A 17,229-nucleotide genomic window follows, 5' to 3' on the forward strand; every position below is an offset into this window, starting at 1 on the left:
GTGTTGGACTGTAAGTTTGTATGTTTGTAAACTGCAAACAGTAAATATGTAAATCTGTATTTTGTATTAAAAATATATAGCTTGATGAAAAGTTGACAGAATAGAAAACAGCCGAACCAGAAACAGAAGCAGCTTTGTTCACACAGTTCATTTTTCTTTTTCCCTCTCTCTCTCTCTCTGTTTCTATTTATTCAGCGGAGGATAAACAACCGTTCAGCACAAATGATGAGATGGATGATTTGGGTTTGGGGTAAACTAAAACCACCAAAACCTCACTGGGGTTGTTTTTCCACGCCTGTCCTCTTTCCAGTCCTCAGGGGGTGGGGGGGGGTGGGGGGGTACGACTCGGGGGCCAGACGGATAGATTCGCCGTCGGCCGCCTCGCTACAATACGGCCCAGTGTTGAGCCCAGAGACAGCTGCTCTGTTATCTACTGCTGCTGTCTGGTCCCATGATCTGCAGGTGCAGCGGCTACACTGCAGACAAATAACTGAGGCTGCGTTCACACTGCTGACAAATAACTGAGGCTGCGTTCACACTGCAGACAAATAACTGAGGCTGCGTTCACACTGCTGACAAAGCCAGTGGATTTTGGGTCTAAAGCTCCGTTCACACTGCAGCTCAGAGTGTCTCAGTTCTGATTTTCCCTTCATGTGACTCAGATCTGATGTTTTCTCATCAGTGTGAACAGTAAAAATCTGGCTTCATGCTCAATTCAGTTAAATTGCTCATATCTGAATTTATCTCTGTAGCTGACCTCTGACCTGCTTGTGGAAGGGGGAAAGTGAAAACCACAGAACTTGAATGGATAGATCGGTCATTCCCATTCAAATCAACGCTCCTGGACGGTCGGAGCGGCGGCCATCTTGCTGTGACCCGTCGGACTAGCTTCTGTATAAAGAGACTCACAGCAAGTCACTGAGCTGAGAGGTTTTACAGCAAGAACCAAAGCAGCTTCTCTGTCTCCTTGCTGCCATGGATTGCTAACATGCTAATGTTGACTAGAAGAGCTAGAGAGAGAAGTACAGTCTGTGATGAAGCTACGTTAGCCTCGTCGCTAACGTTAGCTTTCAGTTGAGTTCTGACAGTTTGCTAACAGACTCATCTGCTCAGTTCTCACAGTGAGACAGACTTTACAAATTTAATGTCCAGACTTGTGTTGTCACCATAGCAACAAACACTTAAAATTATCTTAAATAATTGCCATTTTATGCTGTACTAGCTAAATTACCATGACAGAACAAAAAACAGTGGAAGCACTGTTGTATCTATTCAAGTTCTGTGGTGAAAAGAGTTGCTGTGAGAAATAAATATCCAAACATAACCATTAACATATTAAAGTCAATACATCATTATCATTATTATTATTACTGATAATACTAATATTGTTGTTCTTACTAATTCAACAGAATTTTTTTTAACAAATGAATTAGCATTGGAAACAAGTGAAATGATCTCACCCTATTTACATATTTTTTCCCTTTTTTTTATTTTTTATTTTTTAGAAATACAATGTTAGGACTGCAGACAAAGTGAAAGCAGTTATTAAGCTGGATGTGTTTTGCAGGCTCTGTGCTCGCAGAGCTGAACAACATTCTCTGTGTGAAATCCGACCGGAGCGACTGCAGAGTTCATCGATCCGGTCAAACTATTTCCAGCAGATTCCAGCCTTATGATGAAAATAAAAACCTGTGATGACTGCGTGAAAAAAGCCAAATATTTGGCAGAGACAATAAAGCGTTTTGTTCTCTGGATGATTGTAAATGAAAAGCTGTGAGGGAGGAAGACACAAAGCTGCCAGTGTCTGATGAGTCTCAGTCCTGCTGCACTGTGCCTGCAGGCTGCAGGATTCTGCTGCTGCTGCCATCTAGTGGACAGAACAGGTCATGACGGGCTGAGGGAAGTCAGGCTTGGGGTCAACTCATCATTTAACTCATCTATCACTCATCAATCAATTCCAGTTCAACTGAGGAATTGGAATTGGAATTTGAAAAAAACCTACAGGAGACAGAATTGGAACTGAATTGGAATTTCAGTAAGTTTGATTTAATTCAATGAAATTCTGTGAAATTGTTTTTTTTTTTTTTTTTTTTTTCTCACTACATATCTGAGGTTCCACATTGTGTTGTGTATTATGAATACTGAATATCATAAAGTGTTAAAGGAACCTTCCATCTGGTATTTGATGCAGAACATGTAATAGAACGTGTATGACTGTTTTATAGCCACAGGTATGGTATGGACTTTTCTTTCCCTCTCTCCTCCCCTCTTTCCTCTCTTCCTTACTCCCTCTTTTCATTCCTCTCTTCCTTCCTTACTCTCCTTTTTCCTTCCTCTCTTCCTTACTCCCTCTTTTCATTCCTCTCTTCCTTCCTTACTCTCTCTTTTCCTTCCTCTCTCCCTTACTCCCTCTTTTCCTTCCTCCCATCCTTCCTTCCTTCTTCCCTCTCTTCTTTCCTTCTTCTCTAACTCGTATCCTTCTTTACCCCCTCTTTTTCTTCCTTCCTCCTTCCTACCTTTCGTCCTTCCTCCCTCTTTTCCTTCTGCTCTTTCCTTCTTTTTCCTCTCTTTCCTTCTGTCCTTTCTCTCTTCCTTCCTTCCTTCCCTCCTGTCTTCCCTCTTCATTTCTTCTTCTCTTCATCTTCTTTCTGTACTCCCTCTTTTCCATCCTGTCTTTGTTCCTTCCTTCCTTCTTCATCTGGAAAATCTGACGTGACATTTTATTTTCTTTGCACATTTTCTAATGTTTTTTGTTAATGAATTCTTCATTTAAAGGCAGTAATGTCTCCCAGAGTTTCTCCACCACTGAACAGGTGTGATGTCTCTCTGCTTTAAAGACCTGCTGACACTAAAAGAATTTCATCAGTCTGGTTTCAGTGGAGAGTTTTAGTGTCCCATGATGCTCTGAATGCTGTTTCAGAGGCTTTTCATCCTGATGAGAAGAAAACTCTGGAGGAAACACTGAATATTTTGAATATTTTGGCATGAAAATGTGTGTTAAAGATACTGAATATCAGCAGCTTCAGTATAAAATATCAGTATTGGTATCGGCCGTCAAAAACCCATATCAGTTGAACTGTAGTTGAGTCTCTCTTAACCCATTTGAGCTCAGTGGCTGACAGCAGCAGACTGGTTGTACTGGGAAACTCCCAGTGAGGCAGAGCGCTGCAGCAGAAATCCCTGCTGGATAGAAAACAGTAAAAAAAAAAAAAGAGGAAACATTAGATCAGTGGTTGCACCAGCAGAGGACGCTCTAATCCCAGGCTGGAGCTTCCCCTCGGCTCTGAGTTCAGGCCCATCGCTTGTTTCTCAGATGAGTTTTTGGACGTTTTGTTCCTGAACTCAGCTGAGAGTCTCGTCTCACTTTAAACTCTCATCACTCACTTCAGTCGTTTATTCACTTCCAGCTGTCCACACACTGTGAAAAACTGTTTTAAGTCTCTGTTGTTTCAGACTGACATGACACCTGACTGCTGCATGTCTCCTTATTGACCTTTGACCTCTTACCAGTCACTTGCTGCAGGATGAGTTGTTGTATTGGTTGTTTATTAGCCTTCATTATTATTATATTTATACTTTTTAAACATGACTTCTCGTTCTTGTGTGTCTCTTGTTTCTGTTTTATTCTTGGCTGTTGTCTGTGAAGCACTTTCTGTTATATTGTTCTATGTAATATACGCTATGTGAATAAAACTGGATCAGATTAACAGTGAACAGCCCCTCGCTTAATGCATTAATGTATAACATGAAACATCTTTATTGATTAAATATCATAAAAACTAGAGAGGTGGATGATGAAATCAATGTAATAAAAAATATATTTTTACAATCCCTCTTTTACAATCTGGATCTATATTTTAGATGTGATCTCTGCTCTTTAATGTTAGTGGTTGGTTACTCAAAATAGAAAACTAGAGCAGTGTGAAACCAGTAAAGTATAATAAGAGTAAAAGAGGCTAAATCAGTTTGTAAATGATACTGTAAATGTAGCAAAAAGTTCAAAATCCTATTTAAGATGTGATAAAATGGCAAATAAGAGTAAGATGAAAGTGTTTTATTAGTAAAGAGTCTGAGGCGGTGATGTAGTGATGAATAAAGAGGAGGGGAAACTATGATGTGCATCATAATAATGATTACTGATAGTAATAAAGTTTATTAATAAACTTTATTTACTTTTCAAAACAGAGGTTGCAAAGTACTTCACAAACAGGCAGCAACAAATAGCAATATCGAGGGAAAATAAAATATGAATAATAATAATACAATAAAATAAAATAAATTCAGTATAAAGCTTGCAAGTAAAATTATGAGAAGCAGGCCTATAATAAACTTTATTTATATGAGAACAGCAATAGTGAGGGGAAATACAATAATAATAATAATAATATTATTATTATCTGTACACAAATAATCAAGACCCAGTGAGTCTTGAGAAAACAACAAACAACAAACAAACAGCTACCAATGGAACCAAAAATCATCTCTATTTTCAGGACAAAAACATACATTTATGCCATCTCTCCCTCATAAGACTCTATCTCCAGAGTGTGAGCTGCATCAGTCCGACCTGCAGAACACCAGACAGTAAAGTGATCTGCAGCGCTGCATCCTGCTCCTCCGCCGGGAGACGAGCCTCAAACCGCCATCAGAGAGGCGGCATGTGCCGCGTTGCGTAATCCAACACCTTCTGCTGCTCCGAGCCGCTAAAAATACCCCAGGACCTGCCTCCATCTGACCGACCCGCTGCGAGCGTCTGCATGTTCCTCCCTCACTGCAGCAACAAAAAAACCAAAACACTCATCCTGACCGGTGATCCCACATGCAGCCGTACGGTCTCACTGAGACGCTTCACTTGTCTCTGTGAGTTTCTCGACCCGGGGCAGGATGTCCGCTCGCCGCTCCATTCAGGAAAATTGGAAACAACTGGAAACAAATAGAATTTTCTCACCCTGTTGGCAGAGTCGCTCTCACTTGTTTAAAAAAAAAAAAAAAAAGGATTCGCAAACCCAATACAAGATTAAATTAATAGTCTGTGACATTTTAATGCAGATAAATGTCTGTTTTGCTGCTACATGGCTGATTAATATGACACAATAGTGACTCAACCTATCAAGAGCTTTCTGGTGATGGTGCAGGTCTGGTGATGTCACCCCCCATCTGGCGGCCATCTTGAAGGTTCTCAGCTCTGTGAACAGCTGACTGTGTTTCTGTCGTCTCAGCAGATTTGAACAGACGGTTAATTTCTGTCTGTTTCTGACTGAACTGATCATTTCATCACTGATCCATCTGATTGATTTAGTGTTTAGATGTCAGCTTGTTAGCTAGCTAACCATAGTATCTGGTCAGCTAACATCACTGTCTTGTTGTTAACACATCTGATTAGCACACTAGCTAACGTAGCTAGCAGCAGCTAGCGTTAGCGTGTTCACATTAACATCAGAGTGTTTGTTATTATAAAAATACATAAATGCCCAGACAATGCAGACTACCACTTTAAACCACTTAATGGAGATTTTTGTACATGCACATGTGTTTATGTGCATGTATGTGCGTTTATGTGCGTGTGTGTATGTGCATGTGTGCATGTGAAGGATCATGTCAGTTCAGTCCTCTGTCAGTCAGTCGCCTGCCAGTCAGTCAGTTTTGATGCGACTGAGCTGTGCAGAGTCCCATCCTGGGTCAGTGTCAGGGCACCTCAGGGTGGGGGGGGTGGGGTGTGTGTGTGTGTGTGTGTGTGTGTGTGTGGGGGTGGGGGGGGGGGGGGGGGGTACCATCTCTCTGCAGAGCTCTTCTCCAGATGACAGGGGTTTTAAAAACAGCAGTGACATCCTGCAGCCGCGTCACTGATCTGCTGACTGACAGACAGGATTCACACTGGACTGCAGACTCTGTTTACCAAGAGGATTCATGTCATTTTCAACACTGAGTGTGTTTACATGCACAATAATAACCCGATAACTGGGAATAATCAGGTTACGGCAATAATTAGATTGACACGTTTCCCTGCACTCTAGTAATGTGATAACAGGGAAAATCTGGTTTGCATGATTCATAACATGATTTCTCTCCTTAAGGAAGTGATGTAAAACTCAAGTTAACTTCAGCTGCAGGATCTCATGCTCCTCTCCTGGGCTTCTGAAACATTTTCTGCACAACATTAAAATGCATCATCATCAATCTAAAAACAAGGCTGTTTTTCTTAGTTCCTGGAAAGTTGACATTTTGGAAATACAAGGTTTTCACCCACCAGCAGTGATATGTTAATAGAAACACATGCAGGGTCAGTGTGGTTTGTTATTAACATGTCGGTTGAAAAGAAACAAACTGTCAGACTGCTGTAAAATCAGTAGTGTAAGTGTGTGTGTGTGTGTGTGTGTAAACACTCTAATAAAGATATGTCATTTTAAAGACATTTTTCTGTCTAGTTTGGTACAAAACACATTTGTGTTTCTTTTCAACTTTTCAAACGAAAATATGAATGACACCTTTGTTCGGTGCAAAAGCGGCAGAAGTGCAGTTAATCTCAGGTTTTCATGTGAGTCCTTTAGTTTTCCTCCTTTATTTTAATGTTGTTTATGATCACAAATGTTCTTCTGACCATCAGATAGAGCTCAGCAACAGCTTTCCAATGATATACAGATAATACTCATTCTTGGCCAAAATGTCGCTTGCATCCCTTTTGCTCCAAACTGTCAACATTGATCATTATTACCCAAGCCTACCTGCCTGCCGCCCCCTGACCTCTGACCTCTGACCCCTCTGCTGAAATGCAAACATACATACATACTGTGTGTGTGTGTGTCAGAGCGAATAACAAAGTGACAAATTCCTACTATCGTCGCTGTTGGGTGAAAACCTCTTTTCTCCAAAATGTCAACTGCTCAGAAACTAAGAAGAATAGCTTTGTTTTTATCTTGACATTTCTCAGTTCATCCAGTTGGTTTTCTTCAGAGTTGGAGGAATTCTCTAGAGGAAAATGTTTTCTTTTAATTGAAGTTAAAACATGAAAATTCCCAGAATTGGAGTTAAGAGGTTTCTACCCGATGGCAGCGATATGCAATCTGATGACCGAAGCGCTGTAAAAAAAAAACATTCATGCTGCACAAATCGCTCCCTTTGGAGAAATGAAAGTTTATTTAATTGATGTGAATATTTCAATGGTAGACCAACATGTAAAACATCATTACTTTGACAGATTTTTGTTCCTCCATCATTTCTTCTATGATAGAGATTACACACGGCTCCCCGGACAAAACGTCACACTGGACTTCATCCAGTGCAGAGTTCAGACCTGTGAAGTCGTGGCTCGGTTGCTTGGCCTGTTTTTACTGTTTTTACTGTTTTTACTGTTTTTAGTGGCTCATGTAGTGAGATGTTCAGATTGTTGTAGGTTTTTAGCACCAGGATGAGACTGGAAAACATTACTGAGGTGACTGGAGACACAAGAAGCTTCCTGCAGTGTTTCCTCTCTGTTAAAAACAGCCTTACATATCAATCAATAATCAATAAATTCCATGACTTTTTGTTGAATAGTTGATTTGAATGTCTGTGGTCTTGTTTTGGGTTATCGTTTGATACTTACAGCATGTAATCAGGTCATTTCTTACACAGGGTTTTATTCCTTCACAGGTAATTAGCTCTGCCAGCAGCCAAGCTTGACTACAAACACTCACCATTATGATTAAGATTATGAACAAACACCAATGACATTTCCAAAACTTGTATCATTATCCATAACATTTCCAGTAACTTTTCCAGACCTGCAAAACACAGTTCTTCAAATGTCCAGGTTTCCCAGGACTGGGAACGCTGGTTCTGATGAGAAAAACAACTGTGATTCACACAGTAAGGAGCAGAATCCTGGTCTTGTTATTGGAAACCAAATCCATGGTCAGATTACAGAGTCATGAATTATCACATTACTGTGTGTCGTCTTTAGGGCCGGGGATCGAGAACCAGTTCCATTTTAGTCCCGGTTCCACGTTGCTTAATTCACTGGAATCGATAAAACACCGCGCTAACGATCACTCTTATTGATCAGTAAGACAGATGAACAGCTGGATGCTTCTCCAGCTGCACAACAACCTTTTTGACCCTTTCAGTTTGCCGTCAATGAATAAGTAATGAAGAGTAACAGAGCGGTCCAGTTTTGAGTCCTAAAACCTGGAAGTGAGTTCGCATTTTTGAGCCATGACGTCCCTGAAAAGTGATCAGGATTTGATGGATGAATGGGGTTTTGGTTAAAAGCCTGAAAATAAGATCTGTGGTTCAGACAAGCTTAATAAAGTTTTCATGTTTCGTTCTGAGATAAAATAAACCATTAAACATCCTATTCATGAATTTTGAAGGTTTTATGCACCCTAACAAAGTAAGTTGCTGTCTTAGAAATGTAACTACAATGGGTTTGTCACACAACAACACATCATTACGCAGAACAGTTCGCCATAAAGCCTCTGAACTAGTCTACTTGTGCTCTTTTCAATTTAGATTGTAGATTTACCGATTTATAGTTTTTTCCAATTGTAGTTCCTTAAATTGTAGTTTTCTGCTGTAGTTCATGTTTTTCACAGGTTAGCCTAGCGTTAGCTTTTTACTAATATGGATTACAATGCTTTAACATTCATGAAAGCGGTGTTGATTTGTCAAAAGTATCTCATATCACAAAATGTATGAATATCACAAGCCTGCGTTAAACACAAAACACAACAAGTTCTAGCGGGGCTGTGGCTAACGAACCGCTGAGGAGCTAACTTCCGGGTTAGCTTACACAAAACCGTCATCGCTGGAAAGTAACTCCACACAGCAACACTGTCTTTCTTGAGTACTAAAACAAATTTAACTCCACTGAAGCTGCATGAAGTCTTTCACCCCTGACAGTTTATACAGGAGGAATCGATGAGGGAATCGATAAAGAATCGTATCGCTAAGAGGAATCGAAAATGGCACCAGGACTCGACACCCGGCCCGGGTCGCTTTACATGAAGCGGCAGACTTTGGTTCTACATTCTACCAGAGACATTCATCACCACTGATACAGTACTGGATATCACACAGCCAATATCCACAGTGACATTCACATTCCCTGTCAGAGCATCGGGCCTCAGAGACTCTTTCACCCGTTTGTTAGTTGGTTGGTTGGTTGGTTGGTTTGTTGGTTGGTGTGCACGTCATGTAAAGAGAAGGATGTAGATGAAGTTTCCTCTGCTGTTGGACTGAAGGAACCTGCCCTGAGTAGAGTATTGCTTTAGAGATTTGTGCTTTCCAGTCAGGCGAGAGTGAGGAATGCACTGAAAACATCTTAACAGCTCGTTAAATCTGGTGTCAAGTGACAAAACCTTATTCTATGTAAAAGAATGAAAAAAAATCTGCCCATTAGGCGGCATATTTTCACTTGTTCCCATTGGAAATAAACTGTCAAAAACTGTCTCGAGTCAAGTGACTTGATAGTGATTCTAGTATTGTGATCTGCTTTATTTTAAGATGTCACTTGTTTCAGGAAACTGCATTGAAAACAAGTGAAATGATCTTTTTTTACTCTAATTTGAACAAAAACACAATCACCAGATTAATTCGCTTGGGAAGATGGTTCATTTTTGCAGGATAATAAATTATCTTAAAGGGAAGGTTCAGGATTTTTCCAAAGCCTAAACTACCAGATAATTAACCAAACCTCCTGATATTTAAAAAAAATATATATATTTTTTTCTTTTCAGAGAAATTAGCATCGGACTTCTGTTGGCATTTCTTAGTAGGGCGGGTGCAAATCAGTGGGTAATGAAAATATTACTATGAAAATCATAATAGAAACCCTGCCAAACAGCAGATTGGAGTTTCAGTTGTAGAAACAACTGAAATAATCTGATTGGTTGAGTTAAACCTCAGTGGGCGGAGCCAAAGAACCACAGTTTTTCGGAGTGCAAGTTACTTAACTGACAAACTTGAATGGCAAAGAAGGAACTCTGGTCAAAATATAAATGGCAATGACTTCTTTTTTCATTAATTTATGACCATGAGATTCATGATGTTGAAGTCAGCAGCTAGCTAACTAGCTTACCTAGCTAGCTATAGGCTAGTATGGCTAGTTTGAATTTGAAGGTCAGCTAGCTAACTAGCTAACCTAGATAACTTAGTATGATAGATTGTATTGTTTCAGTTAGCAGCAGAGTGCTAGGCTTCATAATATTAGCTTCCTCCTCTCTTACCTCTTGCCGTTTTCACTGGGCTGGGCAGAAAAACTGTTTCTGTGGCTCCGCCCACTGAGGTTTAACTTGACCAATCAGATTATTTCTGGCTCCAAAACAGATCAGCCTCTGAGAAATGTTTGTAGGACTAATACTCCAATCTGCTGTCAAACAGTTACATTATTTGTTATGGAAATAAATGGGATAGCTACTGTGATTTTGAAAGGAATTATTTAATTCCCCACTGATTTGCATTAGCAATGCTAAAAAATTTCTCGGGGAAAAAACTCACCATTAAAAGTGTTTGAACATCCTGAACAATGTTAGTGATTAGTAATCAATAGGACAGACGAAAGATCTTGAAGCTCCGCTTTAAGACACAAACATGTAAACCAAAGAGCCAGTGGATGTGCACAACAGACTACAAACGTCCAATTAAAGAGCTTATTAGTTGGACAACAGATTATTTAAATGTCGAGTTATACGTGATATATTATATATCTTGGTGCTTTGGATTGGAAAAGGACTACCCACTATGTATAATAATAATAATACTTAATTAGGGATTATACCATTAACAATACATTGTTATAGATTTTAAATTGTGTAAAATGTATAACTCTGATTGTTAATATTCTTTATAGATAGCATATTTGTGAGTACTTTGAATACAAAGCTACTTCATTCACTACTGTATTTACATTCAGAGATATATTATAAATACGCTTCTTTACCCACTGCTGGGTTTAACATATTCAAACCTATTAACATATTCATATATATTCAAAACACACACATCCATATTTACATATATACTGTATATGCTGTACAGAAATAGGTCACATTCAGAGAATATAACCGGTGCTGATGGACTGTTTGAAATCAGCAGCCTGACTGAGAAAAACAGTTTAAAGGTTGAGTCAAGTCTTGGAACACGTTGGGATTTCTGAAGGCAGAAGACGTATTGCTTTGTGTTTTATTGACGTTTCCTCAGACAGCGGCCTCCTCTTCCCTTCTGACACCGACCCGCCCCGGACCGGTAGAGTCCGGCCCCGGGCGCTTTCTCCTCCATATTGCTTTCAGTATCGCCGTCCTGTCTGGTCCGCTCAGCGGGGCTGAAGGGAGGGAGAACCCAGGGGAAGAGCGCTGGAATAATTGAGAGGCGCTGACGGAGCGTAATCAGGGAGAGGGATGAAACGGGAGGCGGAGTCCGTCGCCGAGTCTCGTCTCGGTGGCTCAGCGGGGTCAGAAAAGATCCTGAGGGCCCAGGTGGATGATGATGGGCGTGGCGATGGTCTGCGGCTGGTAATAGGCACTGTCGATGTACAGGCCGCCTGCAGACAGGAGACAGCGGCACCCGAGGTTAAAAGGAACAGAAATCGTTAGACATCGATGAGTAACGCCCTCTGTCCACCGGGAAACTCTCTCTGCGTTAGTGAGAAGTGCTGAACAGGTGGATGTGGGAAGCGCTCGCTGTGCCTCCTGCTGCCGCCGCTGAGCAGGAAGACCAGTGTGAAGCACAGCGCTCTGCTGCTGAAGGTCGATATTATAAAGCTGCACAAGGCAAGATGTTTATGTAAAGAGCGTCCCATCCCCACTAACTGAGACCCAGTAGATTCGCCCTTCCGCCCAGATTAAATTCTGCTGTCGGTCTGGTCACTGGCAGCAAATCTTTTCCACCCACAGGAGGTTATGAATCAAAACTTAAAGGGGTATTGAATAATTTCTCGCCTTTATCCACCTTCTATCAAGGGCCAGTAAAAATTGCAGCAGCACTGAAAGAACTCATCTCCTCCAACACAAACCTCTGGTACAGCCCCCCCCCCCCCCCCCCCCCCCCCCCCCCCGATCTACGGTGGCCTGTCACTGACACAAACAAAAGTCACTTTTTCACAATAGAGATAAGTAGCCAATTAGAGCAGAGATCAACAGAAACGTCTAGTGAAGAGGTGATATATCACCACGCTAAATACTGGAATATTTTGTCATTTGCTTCTTCGTGTTGTGGCACCAGCCCTTGCTCCTCCATTTCTTCTAAAACAGAGTACGGACTGGAAAGTGAGTTTTAAAAGCTAGAAATCTCTGCATCAGGCTAAGTATTCGTTGAGTCATTGATATTGATCAAAAGCCCTATCAACCCCCTGCTGATATATTCTGGTCACTTTATGCTATGGGGCGGTAAAAGAAGCAGAGAAAGCTGGACTCAGCAGCGTTAGATCTTCTCCTCTCTCGTCTCGTCTGGTTTCTCTTGGTATAAAGCATCACAGACCGGCCGGCAGGTGAACAGTTCACTGACCTCACTGCACAGGATTTCTGGGTAATTAAATTTTTCAAACCTCTCAATGTCATTTGGGATCGCTAATATACTAATTTGCCTAGTGCAGCTTTAACTTTTAAAAACATTCAGTGCTGACAGCTGTTTCCATTGAAAACAATGCGGACAGGGAGCCAGGCTGTACAGAGTTTCCCGGTGCACGCTGGGTAACAAGTGTCGAGGATTTTGATGTGTTTCACATGACTGGAGTTGTGGGTCGGGGTTGAGGTTAATTTACTTTCAATTTAATCAACTCAGGAAGCGGATAACCAGACATCACCATACATCAGTGAACAGGGTCGAGAGTTATTGATTACATTAATGATATTACACAAAACACTTAACTGTAACCCGTTGCAGTTTCCAGAAAAACAATGAATCCGATGACAGATACTTGTTGGATTACTCAAGTAACATGTAGTGAAAGTGTGTTAGAAAGGTAGCAGGGCATTTTCACTGTGAGATGGTGACATAAACATAAAGCAGTTAGGGTTGTAGATGGTTATCTTCACATTACTGTATGTAAATTATAACTGTAACTTCATATTGTAAAGATTTTGGGAGCCAATTTATCCAGTATCTTAAAGTAATCAGATTATGTCACTGAATTTGAGTAATCCAATGTCCTGCTTTACTGATTAAAAATTTTAGCAGGTAATATATAATACATTTTTCAAAGTAGCCTTGAAGTGAATTAAGCCCAAATCTTAATTGGATGTCGGTGTTGATGAAAAGCGTATGAAGCATGAAAACATGAAAAAAAGTTATGAAACACAAATTACTCAACTCTTGACAAAAATATTCATTTATTTCAAAAGAATATTACCCACAAACAGAGGTCAAAATAAAATCATTCTCAAAAGAATTTATTAACTAAACACAAAAACGGCTCACAACTCAACAGCAGAGTAACCTCGGACAGTCGATATCCAAAGAGAAGGAAAATGTTTCTCAGTGCAACCAGTCGTAATAAATCCAAAGTTTCTCTCCACAGGAACTTAACATCATAGAAAACAAGAGAAATTAAAAATACAAAACAACTTTCATATCATGAGTGACTGTTAAAGGAATACATCAACCTTTTGGCAATTAAGCTCTTTGATCAAATTACTGTTAAATAACACAAACACAGCTAGCAGCTTCACATCTGTGTGTCCAGTATTGATTTAGTTTGCTACAGTACATGCTAACGTTTAGCTAGTGGACGGCACAAGCTAGCTTTGCATCGCTTCAAAAGCATCACAGCGCACAAAATATTCAACTCACAGGTTAGACAATCTTTCTGTTGCACAATGTTCAGCTGATCAAAGAGCTTATTTGTCAAACTGCGTTCACACAGCTAGCGGCCGCTCCATGCTACTGTTTACTGTTCGATGGCCAGTTTGAGCTAGCTGATGCTAGCTGATGCTAGCTGTAGCGCCGATGACTGAAGAAGAACAGCAGAACTTGATTCGGTGGTGACGGGCAAAAGATAAAAATGGCGATGACGTGGCAAAAAGGCCGCGCTTACAAAGTGCGGTACAAGCGAAACCCTATTCAGTTTCTGTGGTTGCTTTTTCTGTGATCTAATAATTGATGTGAAATTTATATGGTGTAAATAATTTGTTTTCCTTTTCACGGTTGTTTTTTTCTTGAAGTGTCAAAATGCTAACATGACTGAACTCTGCTAGCTTGTTAGCATTTTATGACTTTCAGATAAATTATAATGATCATGCAGCTGTTTGACAGCCGTGAAAAGGTTGAGGGCGATTAAGAACAAACATTAGACACATTAGAACACAGAAAAAGAAACCACCGAAAAGTACGATTTTTTTTGTTTAGTTCATAGACATTGAGCAAGGCACTTCTCTTGCTCCGCACGTTGTGGGCGTGGCCTATTCGGAACGTCATGCCATTCTTATCTATATCGGCTAAAAGTTTGTGCTGATAAACACAGAAGCCAGTCGACTGCAGCTCACACTGACACATATTTCTCTCCTCATAGAAACAAATGGACTTCTGACGTCCAGTTTCTCGATGCTTGTTGCTCATGGTGTGAACACACAGTCAAAGTCAGGATACGCCTTTAATAAAGTATTTCCTGTGAGGTGGCTGAGGTGGGGGTGTGTGTGGGGGGTCCTAATAGGGGTAGAGGTGGGTGAGGGGGAATGCTGTGGGGACTCTCATGACTGGGACAACTACTGAGGGCATTCTGGAGGGAAAACCTGAAGGAAAGAAGCAAAGAAAAAGACAAAAGGAACTCAAAGGTCGGGATGAGGCGATGAACAAACTGAATGGATGGACTGGATCACTGTTCAGATATGGAGACAGAGAGCTTACCGTAGGCTGGGAGGGCGCCTGCCGGGCCGTAGCCGTAGGGAGCACCGAAACCTGAGAGGGAGACAGTGGTGATATGGTGTTAAGAACTGACAACACACATCTACACCTGGATTAACACCTGAAGGGCTTCAGCCCACAACGCTATATACTGTATATACACTTTGGAAAAATGTGCAATCTGAAATTCAACAGTCAACATTTGAAAATGTTAATTATAGAGATGATTTAGATTAGCCTGATATTCAGACTGAATGTCCATCTGGTTTCCACTCCATTATTCAGCTGAGATTTCCTAGTGACCGACGTATCTGAACCAATCACTAGTGACTGACGATCACTAGTGACTGACGATCACTAGTGACTGATGATCACTAGTGACTGATGTATCTGAACCAATCACTAGTGACTGACAATCACTAGTGACTGATGATCACTAGTGACCGACGTATCTGAACCAATCACTAGTGACTGACGATCACTAGTGACTGATGATCACTAGTGACTGACGATCACTAGTGACTGATGTATCTGAACCAATCACTAGTGACGACGATCACTAGTGACTGATGATCACTAGTGACTGATGTATCTGAACCAATCACTAGTGACCGACGTATCTGAACCAATCACTAGTGACTGACGATCACTAGTGACTGATGTATCTGAACCACTAGTGACTGACGATCACTAGTGACTGATGTATCTGAACCAATCACTAGTGACCGACGTATCTGAACCGATCACTAGTGACCAAGGTATCCGGCTGCTCTGACGTTACTTCAGTCACATGACGCTGCAGCCAGTTAGCCTCTACATCCATGGTTAGCCAGCTGATTCACTAACTTCATCAAGAGTGTCGGTCAATTTAAAACCGCCTCGACAGTACACTACATCATCTGATCTGTCTGGCTCTGGCACAGGTTGAAATCGTCACCAAATTTAGTCCCGCCCACAAAGGCTCCATTGTTTCTCCGAGTGAGAACAAGCCGTTGACGAGGGAAACACCAGACGAAAGAGCGGGCGGGACGCGATTCAGGAGCAAAGGTCAGAAGTTTAAGACTCATAACTCAAAATGAGCTTTACTTTCATGCCAACAATCATTTTATAAATGGAGGTGGCATTTTTGTCCAAATGGTGGATTTCTATGAGTTGCGATCGTTCCCTGACCCATAACCCGAACCTCTACCGCAGCCTTCATCCCTCACCTGACCAAAACTTAAACCCTAACCCAAAAACGGCCTCTTTTCAAAGTGAGGACTGGCTGAATGTCGTGTTTCTATGTGAACATTTGTTGGAAGTACAAGAAACCCCCCCCCCCCCAAAAAAAAACCCCATCATTGATCCAGACCTGCCAGCCTTGGAGAAGGTTTTGGGAGCAGGACCTTGAGTGCACTCGCTGAAATTTTTTAAAATACTCAACACATGCAGCACATTCTGGATGAAAGACCTATTTATAGATCACTGGCATCAAAATTCAGACTGTAAATGAAGCTGAAATAAAAGCTGGGGGGCGACATGCCGAAGTCAAGAGTGCTAACTGGCTGGGAAAATGACACGGACATGACTGTCAATCATCCAGACTTTACACCTCTGAAATATATACATGTGCTTTTTATCATCTGGTTAAAAGGTTGATTAACAAACTGCTTTTTGTGTCATTGCCTCATGACAAATGGACTGCCGACTGTGCCACTGCTTATTATGTGTATGAGTTATACTTGTTCGGTTGTTTAATGAAAAATCAATAAATATATTGTGTAGATTCATGTCAGTCATCCAGGTATTAAGATGCCTAAAAAAAATAGGAACAAAATCCACTGGACTTACAATGAGAGTTCAACTCTTCATTTTAAGTCCAGTGGATTTTTTTTTGGAAAACAAATGTATAAAAAAAACAGTAAAAAGGTGGAAAACAAGAAAGTCTCCCACTGCTGCCTGAGGAAGAGCGCTGCCTCCAAACACATCGATAATGATAAGTGTTTTTTATGGCGTGTTAAGCTTGAATAAATATTCTTACCGTCTGCATTACAAGTGGTTTCTGCTTATCATTTAGGTTAAAGAACAACGGGGCTCTGTTTGGAGTATTTCACAGTAACAACTTGCACCGGCGTGTTTTCATGTCAAGTTGCAAACGAGCTGCAAAATGTGAACGGGTTGCAGGTCGGCATGTAGCTCCACCCACCTGGAGGGATGTATCCGTGCGTGGGGGGGGTGCTGATGTAGGGCGCCCTGGGCAGGACCGGGACGCCCCGAGGTCTGGCAGCGTGGGCCGGGAGGGTCAGCACCGACGCCACCGGCCTCTTTGGCTGCACACACACACACACACACACACACAAACTTAAGCTCAAACACCACTGTACATTATACTGCATAATCCAAAGATGAGAAAGTCAGTTTCATACGGAAGCCCACTGA

General features: G+C 41.2%; 1 protein-coding gene across 1 annotated transcript in view; it reads right to left on the reverse strand.

Annotated features, from left to right (window-relative positions):
• Nucleotides 1-11,426: 11,426 nt before the first annotated feature.
• Nucleotides 11,427-17,229, reverse strand: part of LOC139920013 (spermatid perinuclear RNA-binding protein-like) — a 78,724-nt gene continuing 72,921 nt past the window's right edge. The window contains exons 16-18 of the mRNA XM_078285031.1: nucleotides 16,997-17,120; nucleotides 14,815-14,865; nucleotides 11,427-11,515 (exon numbers count right to left, since the gene is read on the reverse strand). Of these exons, the coding sequence (XP_078141157.1) occupies nucleotides 11,427-11,515; nucleotides 14,815-14,865; nucleotides 16,997-17,120 (264 nt within the window). The remainder of the gene's footprint in view (nucleotides 11,516-14,814; nucleotides 14,866-16,996; nucleotides 17,121-17,229) is intronic.

Source organism: Centroberyx gerrardi, chromosome 8, assembly GCF_048128805.1.
Source record: "Centroberyx gerrardi isolate f3 chromosome 8, fCenGer3.hap1.cur.20231027, whole genome shotgun sequence".
Taxonomy (NCBI): Eukaryota; Metazoa; Chordata; class Actinopteri; order Beryciformes; family Berycidae; genus Centroberyx; species Centroberyx gerrardi.